General features: G+C 39.6%; 1 protein-coding gene across 12 annotated transcripts in view; it reads left to right on the forward strand.

The window, feature by feature from the left end:
- INPP4A (inositol polyphosphate-4-phosphatase type I A) overlaps nucleotides 1-21,832 on the forward strand; it is a 131,397-nt gene that overhangs the window by 107,296 nt on the left and 2,269 nt on the right. For 11 of the 12 annotated variants that reach the window (XM_054056807.1, XM_054056822.1, XM_054056803.1 and 8 more), the window contains 5 exons: nucleotides 2,896-3,068; nucleotides 4,480-4,603; nucleotides 5,411-5,537; nucleotides 8,270-8,410; nucleotides 9,772-9,891. In XM_054056807.1, the coding sequence (XP_053912782.1) occupies nucleotides 2,896-3,068; nucleotides 4,480-4,603; nucleotides 5,411-5,537; nucleotides 8,270-8,410; nucleotides 9,772-9,880 (674 nt within the window). In that variant the 3' untranslated portion in view covers nucleotides 9,881-9,891. Of the gene's footprint in view, nucleotides 1-2,895; nucleotides 3,069-4,479; nucleotides 4,604-5,410; nucleotides 5,538-8,269; nucleotides 8,411-9,771; nucleotides 9,892-12,304; nucleotides 12,418-12,769; nucleotides 12,925-21,832 lie in introns of those variants that run through there. The other variant, XM_009557933.2, reaches the window with a different exon arrangement.

A 21,832-nucleotide genomic window follows, 5' to 3' on the forward strand; every position in this document is an offset into this window, starting at 1 on the left:
AATATCTTTTTAGGAGTCTGGAAGACAAGTTATTTTAATAAAATTGTTATTGCTCTGCAGAAGAGAGACTCTTAGGGGTAATAACGCAAAAACTTTCCCATATGATGTTACATCTTTGATCTTTTCAGTCTTTATGTTTTAAGTTCTCTTAACAAAACATTAGTTTATAAAATAGTCAGTTGTGTACAGTCAGAGAAGGTCCACTGTGTGAACTTAAAGGCCTTTCCAGTATTCTTCCATCACTCTTCTTCCCCACTGCCTGCCTTTTGAAAATGCCGCATTTCAAGCTGTACATCAAGATATGACTTTGGTCAACAACCATCTTAAGAAAAATAGCAAAGAAAAACAGCCCTCATTTACCAGCCAAAATTCAGTTGTAGCTGCCTGACTGTCGACTGTGGGATTTGTCTCTTGCTGTACAATATAAAGTGCCCAAAGCAAATGACAGTCGTCCTGCCAGTTTGTACTATGTCAGTTTTTAGACAGAATAACTTTTAACTACAAACCTCTGATTAAAAAGTGGGATTTGTGTCTCAGACGTCTCAAGAACTAGCTTGGACTATGCCTCCAGCTGTTGTAAATCTAAGTGGATTTCACATTAGAATTAGTGCTGCATGGTCTTTGAAGGTGCCATTGATATATTTGATAGAAAATATACTTTCAGTAATAAAGTTCTGTTAGGAAAATTAATGAGGGGAAGACAGAAGGAAAAGAAAATCCAGGTGGAAGTTGAATGCTTAAGAAGCCTTTAACATTTATTTAAATGCTGCCAGTGAAATGTTCCAACCTTATTTGAGCTTGGGAGTGCAATTCCTTTTATTCCTATTTATTATTAATAGTAGCTATAATTGACTAAAAAATTGAAAGAGCACGGGTGACATCTCTGTGAAGTAGGTAGCAAAAAGCATTTAAAATTTTGAAGACTGACAGAGGTTCATTTTTTCATGGCCAAAAGTTTAATCCAAGAGGATACACAGCAGAGATGATTTTTGCTTATGACCTCAGATGAGCCCGTGTGAGCATTAGGAGAAAGAAATCAGCTGACAATTGCTTTATCTTCAGGTAGGCTGGTGTACCACCAGTATACTTTGTGATTACCACAGATAAAAATACGTTTCAACTGAAGTGCTGCCAGACACACTATAATTTTAAATCTCCACTGAGTTAATAACTATATACATGTATGTATATCCAGACAATGAGATAATGCTGATGTGCTGGAAGATCTTCTCAGTTCTTTTTGTCATACTCATTTATTGAAAAGCTCTGAAATACAGTAAAAAACACTGTCAGCATCGTCTCTGTTTCGCTCTTTGAGTGTTCATGGGGCTGTGTTATGGCATCTGATCTATTTTGAGAAAAAAAAAAATATAGAAGGCAGGCTGTAATTCCTTGCCTGTTCTTTTGGTATTTCCTGTTTTTTCTTTTTTTTATGGCAGTGGAACAGAGCCAAACAACTTCCCCCTTGTGTAGTTTATTAGGTTATCTATCTACCGCATAGAACAAAAGCAAAAAGGATAGTTCTATTACTCTTGTCAGTTATGTTTCTGTTAGCAGACTTCCCAACTTTCTCCCTTTGGCTGGTTATCAAAGAAACATTTATTGTTACTAGCTCTTAGTCTGCCTTTATGTCAAAATCCCAAAGAGCTTCCTTTCAGGGGCTTGAAATGCCCTGTTCACGTGGGTTATGATCTGTACTTTGTCTGGTCCTTACAGCCAGCCAGGCTAGGTGTTGTGTGTTCTGTTTGAGAGCTCCAGTGCTTTTCAAAACCAAAACTCATTGTTCTTCCCTTTGAAAAGAGAAGTCTTCTTCTGTTTCAACCTTATATTAAGGGGTGCAAACCCAAGGCACTGTTCTATTTTCTTTCTCCATGGCAGAGGGAATGGATTTTGGTACAGCGTCTGAATAAGTTTTCGTATGGACTTGGAAGTGTGCTTTAAAATTGCCAGTTGATTAAGAGGAAAGATGAAAGAAGGAAAGAAAAGAAACCCAGTTTGTGGGGTATTTGAAGGCAGAGCAGTCTCTTAGGGAAAAGGAATGGCACAATGTTTGGGGTACTAAAATAGGAATTGGGCAACACAGTCTCATTTCTGTACTTTCTGCGTAGGACTTTAAACAGACTCCCTCTGGGATACATCTCATGTATTTCAGTGGAAATCAGCCTCTGAATTACTTCCAAGGATCTGGCAAATTCCCATCTAAATCAGTGTAGTTGGTGTTTCTTTCTAGCTACCTCTAAGCCTTCAAAGCCACTCAGCAGGCAGAAGACACTTACGGAGTACCTACGTGAATTTTTCACCTCTCTGCCTTGTTATTCCTGTGCTGCAAACAGGAGATAAACATCATCTTACCTCATTGAGGTGCAACAAGGATCAATAAGATGGTTAGGCAGTTGAATGGTACGAGTGCACAAAAGATTCAAAGGCAAGATATTTGGGAGAAGTCTCATTGACAGAAATGGCTACGCAGATGTTCGCTATTTCTGTTATACAATAGACTCTGTACTGTCTGTGCATGTATGCACTGTGAAAGGGTGTGTTTGAACATGCAAATACTGTAATATACACTTGTGTATAGAGATACTCCTCTTTCTGTTATGCTTTCCAAAATCAGCTATTGTATAACCTATTCCGTGGGCACAAATCTGGGAGCTCTTGGGAAAGTCATAACAGCCTTACAGAGTAAAATTCTCTCTGTTTTCCTCATGCGATAACTACTCTGTAAAATTGCTTAATTAATAACAAGCAGGAAGTAACCAGCCACCCAAAATAAAACAAGCCTTAAAGGTGAATTATCAACAACTTTGACTTGCAACGGGAAGTTTCGTCTTAATGCATGCAGGTATGTTGCAAATAAAGTACTTACAGTGTTGCTCGTTTTTTCCTTTTAACCAGGTGAATGGAGCGAAGCTCTTTATCCCTTGCTGACAACGCTTACAGACTGCGTAGCCATGATGAGTGACAAGGCAAAGAAAGCCATGGTCTTTTTATTAATGCAGGACAGCGCCCCAACAATAGGGCTCTGCCTGAGCCTTCAGTATCGCAGGGATGTTGTCTTCTGCCAAACTGTAAGCAAGCTAATATGCATGATTTGATTGTGCTGTGATTTGTGGTGGGGTTTATAAGAAAAGTGACTGTTTTCAGAATTTTTCAGATCTATTCTGCACTCGGGGTTAACACTGTGATCTCCTCTTGCAGGCTGTGCTATCCTGACCTTTACTGGTCACTTGCATGCATTTGACAATATATAACTCAAGGGTCCCCTTGGATATACATTGACTATTTAAAGAAACTATTATAGAACGAGTGAAAATATACTGCTATTTACAGAAACAACCTTTGCCTTCCAATGCCACCATACTAAAACCAGAAGTGAGATGTGAAAGGAGAGGGGGGAAATCCCATGAGCAGAAAGTACCTCGGTTACTTTCTCTTGGTTCTTTGTATTGAGAAAACTAACTGAACCTGCGGCACCTAAGGAGAGAAGTCCAGCTGCAGGGAGAGAAATGAATGCTGTTTTTTTTCCTAGAAGTTCTGTTTCTGAGCCAGCTGGGGTCTCTTGTGACTAGCAGGTGTCCGCACACAAAAAACTTATACACTTCTTCTGCCCGCTGCGCTTATGTAATGTGTCTACTTCCCCATGAAATCAGTATCCCATTTATTTATTTATTTCAAGCAGCATATCTCTTGGGCATTGTTTTTTAGGGCGGTTGTCTCAAAATGTAATATCTCATAAATTCAGGGATTTTTTCCACACAAAAACCACTTCACATTACGGATAATTTTTAAACTCAATGCTTTGAATGTGTTTACCCACTATAAACAACTTTTTGCATTCTATTTAATGCTGTAACAAAGTCGTATGCCTGTGTACATGCCATGTCACAATTGACTGGGAAATCCCTCTGTTGACAGAGTGAATTAGGACTGGTACTAATCGTAGATCTTAGTACTGATCTTAGTACTAGGTCTTCAGGATTTTGTCCTGATTAGAGTTTGAATCTTTGCATAATGCAATCGGATATCACAGTGTTAACTTTTCTTAAAATGTCTCTTTTTTTAAAAAAAAAAAACATTTAGTCATACTATCAAAATTTATAGCCTAGAACTAGCTACGTTGCTTTTGCATCTGTAACGAAAATAATTCTTGAAGGAGGCTTTTCTGTAACCTGAAGATCCTAATACAAATTATTGTGTCCAAAAAACAAATGAATGTGAGCTGAACAGCAGTTCCATTTTGGGAGAGCTTGTGAGATGGAGGCAATATGCCCTAGATATAATTTTATGGATATTTGGGGTTTTTTTTGGTTCATTGTCTCTCTTCAGCTACAAGGATAACCAGAGTAATGTTTGAAGGGAAAAGAGCATCAGTCTGACAGATTTTATGGCATCTCTTATATGTGATATCGTTCCTTTTTGAGGCTAAAGAGCCTTTTTTGACTTGAATCAATTCGCCCTTGTCTGTGTTCTCTCCCACAGCTGACAGCTCTCATTTGTGGTTTCATTATCAAGCTGAGGAACTGCCTGCATGATGATGGATTTCTGAGACAACTCTACACCATTGGCTTGCTGGCGCAGTTTGAGAGCCTGCTGAGCACTTATGGTAAAAACACAGGGCAAGTGGGTGCTGAGTCAGCAAATTCTGCTTTAACTTGGCTGCAGCAGAACATGGGCTTTTGGGACAACCCGTGACTTAGCTACAGAATGATTTTGAAAGCTGAAATGCAAAACCAGATTATCTTTGGAGTACTTAGCTAACAGCGCTGAGTTTCTTCACATTTAATTGAATTACTTCTGAAAGATAAAGTGTACTTGCCATATAATATAATATCAAAGATTTGAAAAGCAGAAGAGTATCATAGTGGTCAATTTTTCAGAAAAGAATTGGATTAAAATTCTGGTAAGCTGGTAGAAACTGTGCCCAAAACAGGCTTTTTAAATTTTCTTGACCTCCTGTAATCCTACAGAACAAAGTGAGGTTGAAGAGAGAATACAAAATGGGAAAGTACTTCACTCAAAAGAGTTTTGCTTCTGTGTCTGAACAGCCATCTGGCTGCCAGTTAGGGAATGCCTTACTGAACAAATCTGGAATACACTGACTTCTACAACACAAAGGTTATCATGGCTGTGACAGTGCTAGGAAGTACTTAGTAGTATTGTCTGAATTGGAAAATGGGCATATAGTCTACTTGAAGAACAGTAGAATAATTGATGTCTTCTAAACTTGGTATTCTTAAGAAATCAGTCATGACGTTGTTTGCAGTCTGAAGGTCAAGGTGAAAGCCTGGGCTCCAGAGGCTTTTCAGAACTTCTTTATGAGAGCAATGACCTGCAGTTGTTATCAAATCGCTAAAGGGAAGCTGTATGTAACAACTAATGATTATGATTCACTTTTTCCTCCTTCATTTAGGTGAGGAACTGGCAATGCTGGAGGACATGAGTTTGGGAATCATGGACTTGAGGAATGTAACCTTTAAAGTAACTCAGGCCACATCGAATACATCTACGGACATGCTGCCAGTTATCACTGGAAATCGGTAAAACAAAATGAGGCAAGGGAGCAGGAAGTGAGGTGGGACTGCAGATGGGAGAAGCAATAATATTGCACTTGAAATTAATTACGTGCTTTTGTACTGTGCTGTATTTCTTCTCAGAACTTCAAAGAAATGTTTTGAAGAGAATTTACTCATTTGTACTGATGTTTCATTTTACAGGGAGCTAAGCTGAAAAGGGATATTGTGGCAAGGCTCAAACCGTGGCATTATTGTTTTATGAACAAATATCACCTTGAGCTAGCCTTCCACAACCATAAGCCAGAAATATTAAAACTTTTTTTTAGTACTTGTTTTGGTTTTAAATTTGACTGACTTTTGATGCTGATCTCCTTGTCTGAAGTTCGCTGACGATGATCAGTTGATCAATCCTTTGCTGTATGCCACTGAGTAATGGGCTGCTGTTAGGATGACCGGACATTACAGAATCACAGAATCACAAGGTTGGAAAGGACCCATTGGATCATCGAGTCCAACCATTCCACCATTCCTAACACTCCCTAAACCATGTCCCTAAGCACTTCATCCACCCGTTCCTTAAACACCTCCAGGGAAGGCGACTCGACCACCTCCCTGGGCAGCCTGTTCCAGTACCCAATGACTCTTACTGTGAAGAATTTTTTTCTGATATCCAACCTGAACCTCCCCTGACGGAGCTTCAGGCCATTCCCTCTAGTCCTGTCCCCTGTCACTTGGGAGAAGAGGCCAGCTCCCTCCTCTCCACAACCTCCTTTCAGGTAGTTGTAGAGAGTAATAAGGTCTCCCCTCAGCCTTCTATTCTCCAGGCTAAACAACCCCAGCTCTCTCAGCCGCTCCTCATAAGACTTGTTCTCCAGCCCCCGTTCTGATTGAACGTGTATGAGGCGGCTGATGGGCTGCTGCTGAGGGGAGGCCTATTTAGGATTAGTTTCCAAACTCGCAGGTCCAAGCTGGCTTTGACTTACACGAAACACCAGACTGCTGCTAATTTTGACCACATCTCTGAAAAGAGATATTTTCAAGTTTGAGCTTAAAAGCAATTTTCGTTTTAAAAGCCTGAAGTAGCATGCACTCACATCCTCACATAAAGTGGAGTGGGATTGATCTGTTATAGCTTTGTTATGATGGGAAGTGTTTACAACAGAGCCACACTTCAGTTTGAATGCCTCAGGCTGCTCATCAGCTGGCCTTGCACTGGTTTCTGTCACAGAGCTGAAAGGCCCCTGCAGTAGAGTACTTGGCCAGAGAGAGCCATTTCACAGATGGGGATGAAGCTGCAGAAGGACAGAGGCCTGGCGAAAGTCAATGTTTTAATGTTTCTGTATTTCATATTCTTTAGAATCTTTTAGTCTTGAATTTGATTTCTGGAGGAAGTGAGGCTTATTTGATGATAGTGTGCTCTACCAAGCCCTGCTGGAGCTTTGCCCAGCTTTGTCCACATCTGAAAAAGAGCTAGAATTCTCAAAGATAAAAACATTTAGAGGATCTTTGTTAAGTTAAGGTCCACAGGCAATCAAAAGTGCCCTGGCTGAAAGAGGTCTGCAGTATGGTCATGTACGTTGCAGAAATTGCTGAGACCTGTGGAAACAGCTGACAGAAAATTAATTTCAAAAAAAATCTTTAGTTGAAACTTGCCATCAGCTATAGGATACTACTCAGCAGGAAACCAATCTTCATTGATTTCAGGTCTGATAGTGTTGCTTATTATTTTACTCAAGAAAGACAAGAAAGAAATCATGCATATTTACTTCGATGCTTTTTGGTTTTTTACTATTGGCAGTTTTACATTGAGAGTTGAAAATAAGTTTCTTGCTTTCAGACTTAGCATAGGATTTGTGTGTCCACCCAGTGTAAATGTGGGATTGACAGTTTTGATTACCTTATTATAAACTTCTTAGAGCTCTTTGGCTACACTTGAGTGTATATGCTCTACTTGAGAGTTCTGCACTGTAAAGATTTGGATGTAACACCAAGGTATTGCTGCTAACAGGTTAACAAACAGCACACAAACCACAGGAACTTTTGTCTTGGCAGTTCCAACGTAGGGTAATATGACGCCACTTAGTCAGCACTGATGTTATAGGATAAGATAAAATGTGTTACCTCACATTTGCCATGAGGTAAAGCATAGACAGTGCTTTTTGCTGTAGCTTAGCTGACCCTAGGTAACCTCTTGTGCTGCAGGAAGACCCTGGAGGTCTGAAAAATAAGATTCTGTATCAGTGCTTTTGTTAGCTCCCCCTTCAATTTATGTTTGGTTCACTGCTATCACTGCCTCTACCCTTCTGCTCAGAATTGTATTGCTGTGTCCAAAACTGTATCCTTTGATGCATGTGCATGATCGCTAGCCTTTATCACTTTAAAATCAAATATACTTTACACTTGATGAGACAAGAACATGCCAGAATTTGGCTTTTTCTAACCAAGTTGTGTAAGAGCTGCAGTATTAATGAGCAGAGGAAAATCAGCTCTTGTGAGGAAACTGGCAGATCTGACTGAAACGTCCATGAGGATGTAAAATCAACATTACAGGTTGCTGCAGATTTCTGTTTGAACTATGATAGCTTTTCTGATTAGGAGCAAGCTGTGGCAGTTCCTTAAAGTCCTCAGTTTTGACTGCTACTGATTTTTTAATAGCTGTATTACGTTCTAGATGTTATCCCTCTTTACAAAAATAACGCGTTCTCAGAATGCAGCTTCTTGATCTTTATGTCTAATAGCTGTTTGTTTATTTGCAGTGATGGATTTAATGTGAGGATCCCTTTGCCAAGCGCCTTGTTTGATTTGTTGCCGCGAGAGATTCAAAGTGGCATGTTACTGAGGGTTCAGCCTGTTCTTTTCAATGTGGGAATCAACGAGCAGCAAACCCTAGCAGAGAAGTATGTATTCAATCATGCGAGCTCAACCTTAATGGCAGTTCAGCAATCTCCGGTTCTTATGGAAGTATGTCTCTGCAGAATTGCACTGTTGCATTACTAACGGCGATTCAGTTTCTCCAGTACACAAACAAGGGAATATTAAGTGTAGCTGTAAAATACAAAGCAAATAAAAGAAGGTTCTTCTTCATATGGTGCACAGCTGTGGAGCTCCTCACCTCGTGGCTTTGAGTCTAGTGCAGGTTTATGCAGGTCAGAAGTGAATTTACAGAAGAGGAAATCTATCATGAATTATTTAACACAGAGGTGCTGCTTGTGACTCAGGACCTCTGTGAGTGACAAATTGCTGGAGGCCAGGAGATCATTCTGAGTATCGCCTGTGCATTTGCTCTCTTGGTTTTGCACTTTTCCCTGAATTCCTTCTTCTGGCTGCTTTCAAAAAGCAGGATAACAGGCTAGTTGGACCTTTCTTTTAACATATCCTTGCTCTACCCATGTAACGCAACACTGTTCTTGTAAAGCTGAAAAATATAATTATGTAGTTAGATTTTCCAGGGAAACCATTCAGATTTGGAAGAGCCACCAGAGCTTCCCTCTGTTGGGGCCATATCCTGTAAAGAATACATAGACAGAGCACTGCTCTAATGGAGAACTCCTCCGGTGAAGTCAGGCACATGCATGTTGTGACAGCAGCCTCAGTTCCAGAGTGGAGTGGGCAGTATTATTGTGGGCAACGAGAAAAAGTCTAAAGTTTGAGCAGTAACTGTTGTCCTTTGTCGTCTATAAATGGAGCCCAAGGTGACTAGCACAGTTACAGACATCAACACTGTGTGTGTGTATCTATGAATGTGGATACCGATAGATGAGATGAATCATGGCATTGTTAACATTATTTATTACTTTCACAGTTTATTACTTGTATTTCATATTTCTCACATGTATATCTGATGTCAACATTCTCAGTCTTATTACTGATGTTATGGATATTATTAGCTTATGAACTAAACTAGGAAATCTATTTGTAAACGTTTGAATTTTGGCAAAATTATTTACTTGTTGTCTACTTAATACTGAAAAAGAGACACAAAAGCCAAAGAATTTTAAGTACAATTTTCCATAAGATTTTTCTTTCACCCTCCTTCCCACTTTTCCCCTCACACTCATATTTTTTCTTTTTCTTTAATGAATTGATATGCTACAACACTTCTCTGTTACACTTTACCCTGCATTTGAGTTGTTAGTAATTTCATGGAACGGATCTTTAAACTGTTTTCTGGTAATCATATTGCCGAGTGCCGTTGTTTTGAAGAAAAGGAGAAGCCTTTTATCTTGCATTTAAACATTCCTTTCTTTGCCTTTTAAAGGTTTGGAGACACCTCACTTCAAGAAGTCATTAACATGGAAAGCTTGGTGAGGTTGAATTCATATTTTGAGCAGTTCAAGGAAGTTTTGCCTGATGATTGTAAGTATTAGTAATAAATGGCAGGTTTTTGGTTGAACAGATTAATTCAGGTTGATTTTTTCATTTGTTTGCTTCATGTTTGTTGTTGAAATGTTGATGATACACCAGCATTAGTAATCTCCAAGAAATGATGCAACTCTATTTTAATATATTAGTACTAAGTAGACCAGGTCCAAGAGGTTTAAGGGTCAGTCTGATTAACTTCTTATTTATTTTGCTACTCTTTTTAAATGGCATGAAGTGCTGTATCAACATGCAGCTAGGCAGTGAGATTGCCATGAGGAGAAGGCATAAAATTGACAGGTCACGGCAGAAGCAGCTTATGTGCAGTTTTTGGTCGCATTCTCTGCATTTATGATAACCTACACAGGGAGCAACTGCCAGTTTTTAGGAACTTAATCCCTTTCCCCTCTGCTTATCCTTTGGCACTTTGCTAATATAGTTGCTGCATCTACAGCCATCAACAGAGAAGTCCAGCACCTGGAAGAAAGGCAGTAGCTAGAAGCTTGAATTTTACTGGCTATATACAAAAATTTTTTGGTCATTACTGCTTCTTTTGGCATAAACATTATTTATATGTGACCACAAAACCCATGAAAATTCATTGATTTGTTACTGTTAGTGCCAGACCTCTTGTAAGCTGATTTTGTGAGTCACACAATTGCAGTTTTATTGCAGAAATACAAATGCAGGAACATGCAGCAGAGGGGTAAGAACTCTGTGTTTTGAGGTACATTACTATATTTTCAATTACCCTGGATTTTTAATGCAGCTGAGAGCAGTACTTATTTCCCTCCTTCCAGGCATTTGTAATTCTGTATAATTAATTCTCTGAAATTTTAGCTGCAAAACTCTTTCTTATATAGTAGTCTAGTATCAGACTCTCTTGAAAAGTTTGTAATTTAATAAATTTAAAGTGATTTTTTGTTTTTCTTTTTTCCCCTGTTTCTTCATGTCTCTGTGTATAGTCTTCCATAATAGGTTTCCCATTCAGCTCCTTCCTTTTGTCATTGATTTTGCTTGTTTTTTCACTTCAGTCTCTTCCCTTGTCCTCTAACCTCTTATGTTGATCCAATACTCTTTTAGCTTCTGCCTTTTTTCTGAAACTCTTTTTTGTATCCTGCAGTCTGTTTTCTGTCCTGCCATTTGTTCCTTCTCTTTTCATGTGTTTTTGAATTCTGTTTTAACTTTATGCTTGTTCTTTATTTTTAAAGAGCTCGAGTGCCACAACCTTGAGTTTCTCACGTACCAGTAAAAATTACACTTCAGACCAGGGGTTTTTCTTCAAGTAACATGAAGTTGTGAATAAGTTTGGCGTGCAGTGTTGGCCAGCTGGCATTAGGATGTGCCTTACCAGTAAAAGAAAACAAAATACTCGTTTCTACCTGCCTTTTCTCCTTTAATTCTGCTTACTTGTCATTCCATTGATCCCTACCACTTGAAATGAATACCACAAAGGAGTAAAATCTGCCTTCTGCCAAAACTTCTTTCTGCTTCACTGGTTTTCCTGGGTAAATGAAGACATATTGTATCTGGTTTTGCAATCCAGCTTGGACATATGGTCTGCAGTTGCAAATATTAAGCAAAAGTTTTGATTAGAAGTGTCAAAAAATATTCTGAATGTTCTAGCAGGTGTGTTAGAGTTCCTCTGTGAAAAGCTGAGTCTATGTGGACAAACCTGGGACTGTGCTTGTCATAAAGAAGGTTTAAGGGTGTGTTTTGTACCTTGTCTGTGGTTATATTTAGGATGTATAAAGTGAAACATAATTTTCCATGCACCTTTGTTATATTGACGACTCCAGAACTGAACACAGTGTTCCAATTAGGAAGCTCAGTCTTTGAACATAGAACATGACCTATGAAAGCACTGTGAAATACTGAAAATTTTATCTTGATTTATTTCCAGTTAATGAAATATTAATAAATAGATCATGGAGAGGAGTGTTCTGTCAGAGAGAGTATTTCTTGTAACTGAAAACTGACCATCTTGTGAATTTATAATGTGAGCACAATATAAAATAACTTCAGATTTTCTGTAGACATGTCCATGATATCCTGTCACCTCTGAGGGCTGATAATACCAGCAGTAATGTGTCTATATACAGTTCTGAGCAGGCTGCAAAAGCACGTATGTCAGTGACACACAGACCAAGATACTATACCAATATTGCTCCCTTTGATCACTCTGTTATTATATTGCTGTCAGTTTCTGAGCTCCTGAAGTTGTTATAACCTGAGTGTATATTTTCAGTTGAGTGTGATTAAACTTGTTTTGTTGGTGGTCCTAAGTAATTAAAAATTGTATTGTTTTAAGCTTTGATAGTTTCAGAAAAACATGATTGTGTTCGCAACAGGGAGCGCTTTTCATGTCACTTATCTTTGTAGAATTGTTAAATAGTCATAAATAAGTGGAGTTGGGTTTGTTTGTTTTATAGGTCTACCTCGATCTCGTAGTCAGACGTGCCTGCCTGAACTGTTAAGATTTCTGGGACAAAATGTACATGCAAGGAAAAATAAGAATGTTGATATCCTTTGGCAAGCTGCTGAGGTATTTATTAATCTAAACATCTCTGCATAGTTCAGTTGGTTTTCTGTATGCAGATGTATTTTCCCCTTTTTTTATTACCAACACAATCGAATTTCTTCATTTGCTTGTGTGTAGTGTGGAAATAATGCCAGGGTAACCTTGCTCTAGAAGAGACACAGGAAGATAAAATGTTTTCCACATGAATATTTTCCCTACAACTCACGCAATGAGATTCTGCCCTCTCATAGATGACAACTTTTGACATCAGAGTCCTACACAACTTATGCGTGTCACTAAGAAGAAGTGCAGGTGTGTTCTCTGACAGAAGGTTATGCATGAAGAAAGCATGATGAATTGTCTATCCCATTTCTAGATATGCCGCAGACTAAATGGTGTTCGATTTACAAGCTGTAAAAGTGCCAAGGACAGGACTGCCATGTCGGTCACCCTGGAGCAGTGTTTGATCCTACAGCATGAACATGGAATGGCTCCACAGGTCTTCACCCAGGCTCTGGAGTGTATGAGGAGGTAAGAGTTTGGCTGTGTCACTTATTCCTAAATGAGGAATCATGCAAACTGCAGAGGAACAGTGGTCTCTGTTTCTGTCGGAAGGGAAAAAAGTACAATAAAGCCATAAAACTGCTAAACTGCCTGCTAGAATTCATCCCTCCCTTGCACGTATTAGTGAGGTGCATATGCTAAAGCTGGTTGTTACCAGATTTAGATCATATGGGCTTTAGTTTTCAGTAGTGAATCAGGAGTTTTCAGAGAAGCATGTAAAAACGTGTTTTCAATTAATGCTGAGCTCACAGAACAGGAAACTGGTGCTTCTTGGAAAGCTGTTTAATGATGAGGTTACCTGAACTGCCATAGTGCTGGGTTTCTTGGTTCTAGATCAGGCAGATTTCCCAGGGATGACTTGTCTTTTGTTCTTGGAAACACAGACACCTGCGGTTTGCACTGGTTTACCACCTGTATTCTTTAGCAGTGAAACACTGCTCGCTGCGCGTAGTGTCAGTATGAGTGTTTCACAATACGGCAACCAAATTTCATCACAACGTGTCAGTGTGCTGTTGTCCTATCAATATAATGATGTTCTGTATTCTGAAGCAGCAGAGGTGTTTGTGGAATTAAATACTGTACTAAAGAAAAAGGAAAGTCTGTTTACTGTTGTTCAATGCCTTGTTTCAAGCACTGCTGGAAAACTCCGTAACTCACATACCAAAAGAAAGGATAAGAAATCTAGCTTTAGTCTTTATCAATGTAGTTCAACAATGCTGTTCAGTCCTGTTTTTCAACATTCACTCTTACTGAATGTACTGTACTGTGTGTCTTTCACCAAATTCTCAAGAGTGTTCAATTCTCTTATCCTTTCTGTATGTTTTTACTGTTTGACCCTTTCTGACTCTTCAGTTACCTAGAAGGAAAATGTCTTATATAATAACACTTGTAGCCTCTTACATTAATAATCTGATTTTTCTATCTGCATCTAATTGGATGTCACTGGACTTTTTTACTGTCACTTTAGTGCTGCAATTTTTGCTGCACTGTTGCAGAGTTAGTGCACAACATGAAAACTGCATTCAGAGACTTGTAAACCTCGGTATTGGGAAAAAAGCTTGGAGCAGGTTTTTTGATGGAGAAGTTAGAATAAAGCTAAGTTGCTTTCAAATATCTATTTAAATTATGCAACCTGTTGACTTAGACATATGCAAGAAAAAAGCTTTGTTGCACAGTTGTTTATTTACTAAAAATTAAAACTGAACGAGTATTGTACTAGGAACGTTGTTTTCTTTAAATTAGTTACTCAGATAATATGCTGGGGTTTTTTAATGCAGTGATGCACACAATAAGGAGGTTAATAATGACAACATTGTTTTGGATCTTCAGACTCTCAGTTTTATGTAGCACAAGATCAGATAAAACATCCACCCAAGAAATGCATTGCTTTATGTTGACCTACACAGGGATATTGAAAGAGGACCAATTTAATCAAAAGGTTTTGGCTCGTGTGTTCTAGCAACATCAGGGACTTGCTCTAACAAGTGAAAGACGTGACTTTCTTTTCTTCTGTTGTGAATCTTTGCCTCAAAGAGATTGTGCAGAGCAAATACTGACTAGTCCTGAAGGAATACTAAGATTAGATCATTCTTCTACCCCATCATTCATTCTTCTCACATCTCATTACTCTTTTAGACAGGTTGTTGTATTTTTTAAATTATTTGCCAGTTCTGCGTGGGAAACAATGGCACAGAATTAACAGAGCTTAACGAGAGAAAGATAGGATTACAGAACAAATATCTAGGAATCCAACTCCACCCAAACTCATTTCAATCTGGAGAGGATGACCAGATCTAGGTGACAGATGTAGGAGGTGAGAGAGTTGCAAATTACTTCCAGGGCATTCAGAAACTTGCTTTTTCTCTTAATTGGAATCTTTTGTGTGTGTGTGTGATTGTACTAGAAAAGGAAGGCTTGGTTCACTGTGGAAAACCTAAAATTTCTGAGGCAGCTGGAAGGGCAGGGAAGAAACACTATTGAGTTATAGGAGTCAAGTAAAGTATTTCATCTCTTCTCTACTGGTAAATTTCCAGAAAAGGAAAGCATCCTTGCTTGCAGTTCTTGAAAACTTAAGAAAGCACCCTTTTCTTCCATGTGATGCTGGTCTTCAGAGGTGTTAGTTCCCACTTACTCATCCTCAGGGACTTGTTTTCCTTCCTAGTCTGGTGATAATTGTATATCTGGGATGATTATGTTTAGTGAGCGTGGACGTCAGGGAGAGAACATTGAGTGTTCCTTGTAGATTCTTGTAGAAATTCACAGATAAAAGTTTGAGACTGTCACCTTAGAGGCAAATATCCTACTAGAATAAACTCACTTTTCTGTAAAGAAGTTTTCCAATCCCAAATCAAATAAATGGTAACTCAGCCTATAAACAGTAAAATCATAATGATATGTCTGTAAGTCCAGGCCTACAGAGGACATGACAACCTGGCCAGTAAAAGCAGCTCAAGAGCCAAAGTCCAACTGGATCACGTAGCCTCTTTCATCTGCAGCAGTGCCAACATTTGCCACTAGACTTGTGTCTCCCTGTCCTCCTTCCTCCAACCAGATTACTATCCTGTCAGATAACACCAGTGGAGCTGTTTGTGTGTGTACAGTCTAATCCGGTTTCAGTCAAAATCAGACTGAGCAGCAAAATCATTCAGATGTTTAAGGTAGCCCAGCTCATTTTCATTGAAGGAAGTTGCATCACAAGTAGCTCAGCCACCAGGGAAGAGATCTCTCTGATAGGGTGATAAGAGCCATGACACGGAGGCTCTTGAAAAGCAGCTGGAAATGGGGTGAGCAAAATAATCTCTTTCAGCTGCCACTGTGCTGACTGGAAAGACTACATAGTAAAGCCCTGATGGTCATGTTTGGACCCCCTGTATAAATGTAAACAATAAAAGAGCCATGATAAAAAGTTCTATTGGATTCCTTTACTGGTTGACCTGCTTTAAGAATAAAATTGTGGTCAGTTGACCTTGGCTGCCTACCAGACACTCACCCAGCTGCTCTCTCGCTCTCTGTCTTCAATAGCTCAAGGGAGAAAAGACAGTAAAAAGGTTCATAGGTTGAGGTAAAAGACAGGGAGATCACGTGGCAGTTACTGTTACAGGCAAAAGAGTCTAGACTTTAAGAAAATTAGTTTATTGCCAATAGTTTTGGATGTTAAGAAACAAAGGCAAAAAAACACCATCCCTCCACAATACCTTTTATCTCAATTCCAAGTACTTCAATCCTTTGTTCCCAACTGTCCCACCTCCTCCCCACACTGAGAAGTGCACAGGGTACGTGGAACCCCGGGGGGGTTGCAGTCAGTCCAAAGGTTTCTCTCTGCTGCTCCTTCCTCCTTGCACTTTTCCCCCACTCCAGTGTGGGGCTGCAGTTCTTCAGGAGATACTCACCTGCTCCATCATGTGGTCCTCCACGGGCTGCAGTGTGGATGTCTACTCCACCATGGTCTTCTCCATGGTTGCAGGGGAACCTCTACTCCAGTGCCAGGGGCACCTCCTCCCCTCCTCTGGCTTTGGTGCTCACAGGGTTGTTTCTCATGTCCTTTCCCATTACTCTTCACTGCCATGCAGTGTTTTGCCCTTTCTTATGCAGCCTTTCCCCAGGCACCATCGTTGTGGCTGCAGGGCTCATCTGTGCCCTGGAGTGGGTCTGTTGGAGCCAGCTGTGTCCAGCACAGGCAGCCCCGGGCACTCCATATAGAGAGAATTCCCATATGCAAGGTGGATTAGAAAGGAATTTGCTTGGTCTCTTTACCTTGGTCCTCTCTTAGCCGTGGTCTGCTGATGAATGTTTTGGTGGTACCATGTACAAATTGTTATATTCATATTTTGAAAGGGTGAGGGTGGCTTTTCACCCCTCGAGTGGAAGCATCTACATGGTGTAACAGTGACAGGGAAAGCGCCTTCCAGCACTTGCCCCTCTTCCTACTGTATGTGGCTGTGCATACATTTTGGTGTCAAATTGAGTAGCTCGATACTAATTTGTAGTGATAGAGATGTGGCATGTGTGGCCCATAATGCCATCTTGTCATTTTGAGCCTTCTTGCTTCTTTCTGTCCCCCATCGTTGCATCAACAAAAGTCCAGTCCTCACGTCAGCCTTGAGCTCAGGTGCTCCTTTTATCCAGGTTAGGTGGGCATTATCTATTGGCTGATGGAGAAAACTCAAACCTATGCTATGGTTCAGTGCAGTCTCAGGCTGCCCTGCTCTCAGGGTGGAAATGAGTCAAGCCTGGATATTGCTGCATATCCTACTTCCCCTTCACACTGCCAGGTGTGATTGCTGGTCCTTCTTAGAGGGTGCATCTCTTCTCCCCTCGCTACAAATGTAATTGGGATTTTAGGCATCACAGACTTGATCTGCCCTTACACAGTGTAGGCACCAGGGTGAAAATGTATTTTGGTCACCGATTTGGATATGTTAACCCAAATCAGAAACATGGTTCGTTTAGTTTCCTTACAACCTAATTCCATTCGACTCGAAGTGTCACCAGCATCTGAAAGCTATGTTTCTCTTTTACCACCTCCAGAGTATCTCTGACGTTCTCCAAGACATTGTCTGTTCGTTACCTAACCTTGCTCCACAACCAGCAAGGTTACCCATCACCTTTGACAAATGGAGTGAGTCCATCACTTCTAACAGCGTCAGGATCTTGGGTTGCACTTAGTTGTTGCTTTTTAAACTACAAATAAGAGTTGGACTGCACAGGCTATAAGAATGCTCCAGATTGAAATATTACAAAGCCTTGGGTTACCTAAAGAGGCATTCTCCATGACAGGCCTTCTGTGCTCAGAGCAATGTGGGAAGCAGGGCATAATGAGTCAGGCTGCACGGTGTGTCTTGCCTTCACGAGCGCATATTGAGGCACTTCAGAAACACGCACTTTGGAGGGCATATTGATACACACTTGAATTCATGTTGAAGCTGAAAAATAAGTGGGTGGTTTGGGGTTTTTTTTGTTTACATATTGAGCAGGTAGTTAAGAGGTTAAACTGTTTTCACTGCAGCCTACATGGAAAGATGTTTGAAAGGGTCAAATGCTATAATGGTTATTCATGTTCAGCTTGGTTTTCAGAGCTCCACTTTACAGCATGCGAAAGCATGGCAGAGCAGCATGGGATATTATTGCCTAGTAATCTGAAAGAATGAACATGGAAAACCATTTGTGTTCAACCTACATGTGTTTATTTTCAGTAGACTACAGTACTTCTTTCTTATTTTTCTCTTTTATTCTCTTTCCCTCTCCTTATTTCTGCTGATACATATTTTTGAGACGTTTTTCCACTCTTTCTTTACCTCATATTCTGGTTTTGTTGTGCTTTCTTCCATGTTTTTTTCATTTTCTTGACCACCTTGTGTTGCCATCTCTTTTTAAACATTCATTTGCATGTCCGTCTTCCTTTCTGTTTTATTTTCCTTCCTCCCAACCTTCTTCCTTTTCACAGCATTGGAACACGGGAGGTAGTCACCCAGAAGAACTTGAGTGGCTTGGTGCCCATCCGAGATTTCAGACTAGATCCCAGCCTCCTCTACTCTATTCCTTTACTAGCTCTCAGCCCCAATTTACTGATTGTGTGGCTGTTTCTGAGCATAGCATACCTGGTGGCCAGATTACGTTGCAAGTGAAGATAAGGTTAAAAAACAAAACAAAAACAAAACAAAAAAAAAAAAGTGCTTGAATGTGTATTGCCACTTGGTACCTGCTGGACAAAGGAATGTGTCATAGCATTGTCTGCCAAGAATTATTATTATGCCTTACAGTTTTATGTTTCTATTGTACTAAACTGTAAATACACATCAAATTATTTTATCAGAAAAGAATTGTATTGAAACTTTAAATTATTGTTCTGCTTTCAGTGCTTGTAACATAGTCTGACATTGGCCTGTTACCTCGTTACTTTAGCCGGCCTGAAGATCTCTTACCAAATACAGATTTGTGTTACTTGTTTCATGTATTCCAGAGAAAGGAACTCTATCTGAAAAGAATTTGTATCTTTTTGTATATTTAAGGTGTATGCTACTCTTGCCTTTCATTTTTATGAGGTATGAAGAGAAAAATATAAACACGGGTGGGGTTTGTAAGAAATTATAAGAAATTTATTTAAAGAAATAAACAAATTTCTACGTTCTTTCCAAAGCATAATAGCCAAATTACATTACTAAACAGTTTGTAGAACCATAGTGTTGTTCCTTTCTCATGGTTAAGTATGTTCCAATAGACTAGTGTACCCAGTCAAAAATATGATTTGAGGTGCGCTGCATGCAGAATTATTTCATTCTATTTGTAGATCTGCATTTTGTAATGTATCAAAGACATAAAGAGAGTGACTTGTGGATAGGAAAAGGATGTAATTTGCATTAGTCTGCTAATGATCCATTATCAGTTTCGGGTGCTCTGCTAGAACTTATTCTGAAACAGGGTCATTATCATCCTGGAAGTTAAAGATCTTGGTCTTTAATCTTTCACGCGAGAAGAGGGGAAGTATCGGTTAGCTGCTTTAGTAAGTGGGTTTGAGGTTTTCCCACTGGGCTTTGTTTTAATTACGCTAGACTAAATATTACTGTTATTTCCGTTTTTAAGTGTTGGACAGCTTTAATAAATTATGATGTTGATAGTGACTTAACGCAAAATGAATGATGGTAGGTTAGTGTTTATGTAAGTGGTGAGACTAAAGCCGCTTACCTAGTTTAATCGCGCAGAATAATTGCAGATGATAGAATTTGATCATCGTTTATATATAACAGCAAACTGGGAGAGGCCTGTTTAAACGGAAAGATTTTGTTGATGCAGGTCTGGCAGAGCTTGTCAATAGCAATAGTTGATCAAAAATCTAACCTCATTTAGTGTACTTTGCTAAATTCATAATGGGATTTACTTCGCTTGGTGCCTGAGATGACAGAAAATTGGGCTTCTGAGGAGAATTCTTCTAATACTGTGATTTCTATTTTTTACTATTATTAACTCGCTCAAAAACATAAGTAGCTGTAGCTTTTATTATCAGTTTTAGTAGAATTTCAAAGTTTCTGACAGAAAGCTAAAAAAAAGAAAAAATAACAAAAAAATAGAATAAAATCCTAAAGTTGGTGAATATTCTAACTAAAAAATTAGTGTGTTGTTACATTTGTGTCTTCATGAAATCAGACTGTACAGTACACTATCTCTTGGTGGGTTTTTTCTCACTGTTCTTCCAATATAATTCTTAAAAGAAAAAAAGCCCACAAAAACAAGCATACAGACACACATGTATAGACTCATAGAATGACCTGAGTTGGAAGGGACCCACAGGGATCATTGAGTCCAACTTATATTCCTGCACAGGACAGCCCTAACATTCACCCCGTGTGTCTGAGAGTGATGTCCCAATGCTTCTTGAATATTGTCAGCCTTTGTGCCGTGACTGCTTCCCTGAGGCACCTGTGCCAGCACTCCGCCACCCTCTGGGTGAAGAAACTTCTCCTAATACTCAACCCAAACCTCCTGTGGCACAACTTCTTGCCATTCCCTCTATCATTTGTCACCAGAGAGAAGAGATCAGTACGTGCTCCTCCTCCTTCCCTTGTGAGAAAGCAGTAAACTGCAATGAATAGTTGTTATGAATTTAGGTAAAGCCTTCCTGCTGATGAAATTTTAAATTGTAGTGTGATGGTATTGGATATATCCATGTCCTATGCTTGTATCTAGTACCACCGTGTCTGTACAAATCATCGCTTCCTTCTGATTAACACTGGTTCATTTGCTATGAGTTCCAAAATCTACATTTTTATGAAGGGAAGGAGTGCCAGGTTGGACTGTGGCCTTGTTCTTGCAATGGGGATACGAGTGTCCTGGGTTCGGTCTAACAAGGTGTGAAAGTGAACTCCATGAGATTATTCATCTGTTTAAGTAAAGTATGAAGTCCTCGCTCATGCCTATCGTCAGGCTTGCAATAAGACCGCTCTTAAATTCATCTGGATTGAAAGCCTCAGCTTTTTGAAAACAATGTAATTATTATATTTCTTAAACTTCAGTGGGGATGTCGTCTTTTTTTCTCTTCTATTTTTATTAGATTGGTCGGTGCTTTCATTCGGGTGTTCAGATTTAAAACACTGTAGTGCATGCTGCTTATGTGCATCTAGCAGGAGAAACGTGGCACGTGAAATGGTTGGAGGGGACCTTACAGGAAAGCTGGAGAGGGGCTCTTTATTAGGGAGTGCAGCGATAGGATGAAGGGGAACGGTTTTAGGCTGAAAGAGGGGAGATTTAGGTGAGATATTCTGAAGAAATTTTTTCCTGTGAGAGTGGTGAGGCACTGCAACAAGTTTCCCAGATAAGTTGTGGAAGCACCATCCCTAAAGGTGTTCAAGGCCAGGCTGGATGGAGCTTTGAGCAGCCTGATCTCGGGGAAGGCATCCCTGTCCATGGCAGGGCAGTTGGAACTGAATAATATTTAAGGTCCCTTCTGACCCAAACCATTCTATGATTCTATGAAATATATTTTTGTCACTGTCTCTGTAGAGGGACACATGCGATAACCAGGTGGAGTAGAATTAATAATGAACAGAGTTATTCAGTTTACAGTGAAAATGCTCATCCGGCATCCCATATTTGCTAGTTAAACTTAATCTTTTCACGAGTACTCTGATCCATAATTTGTGCAGACTTTTGATGAATTCATTAGACTACAACAGCCTTTGGGGAGGAGTCTGTAAAACACTAAGCAGTGCCATAGAAAGCAGTGTCTTTGTGTATGATCCATTCTATAATACGCAGGTGCAGAATGTGCTCCGGAGACAAATTTCAAATTTGTCTAAACAGTTTCTTAAAAGCAAAAAATTACAACGTTTTGTGAAGTCCAAGTAAATGGTACATACAGAACATAGTTACAATCAATTTAATT

The sequence above is a fragment of the Cuculus canorus genome, chromosome 1 (assembly GCF_017976375.1).
Source record: "Cuculus canorus isolate bCucCan1 chromosome 1, bCucCan1.pri, whole genome shotgun sequence".
In the NCBI taxonomy this organism is placed as follows: Eukaryota; Metazoa; Chordata; class Aves; order Cuculiformes; family Cuculidae; genus Cuculus; species Cuculus canorus.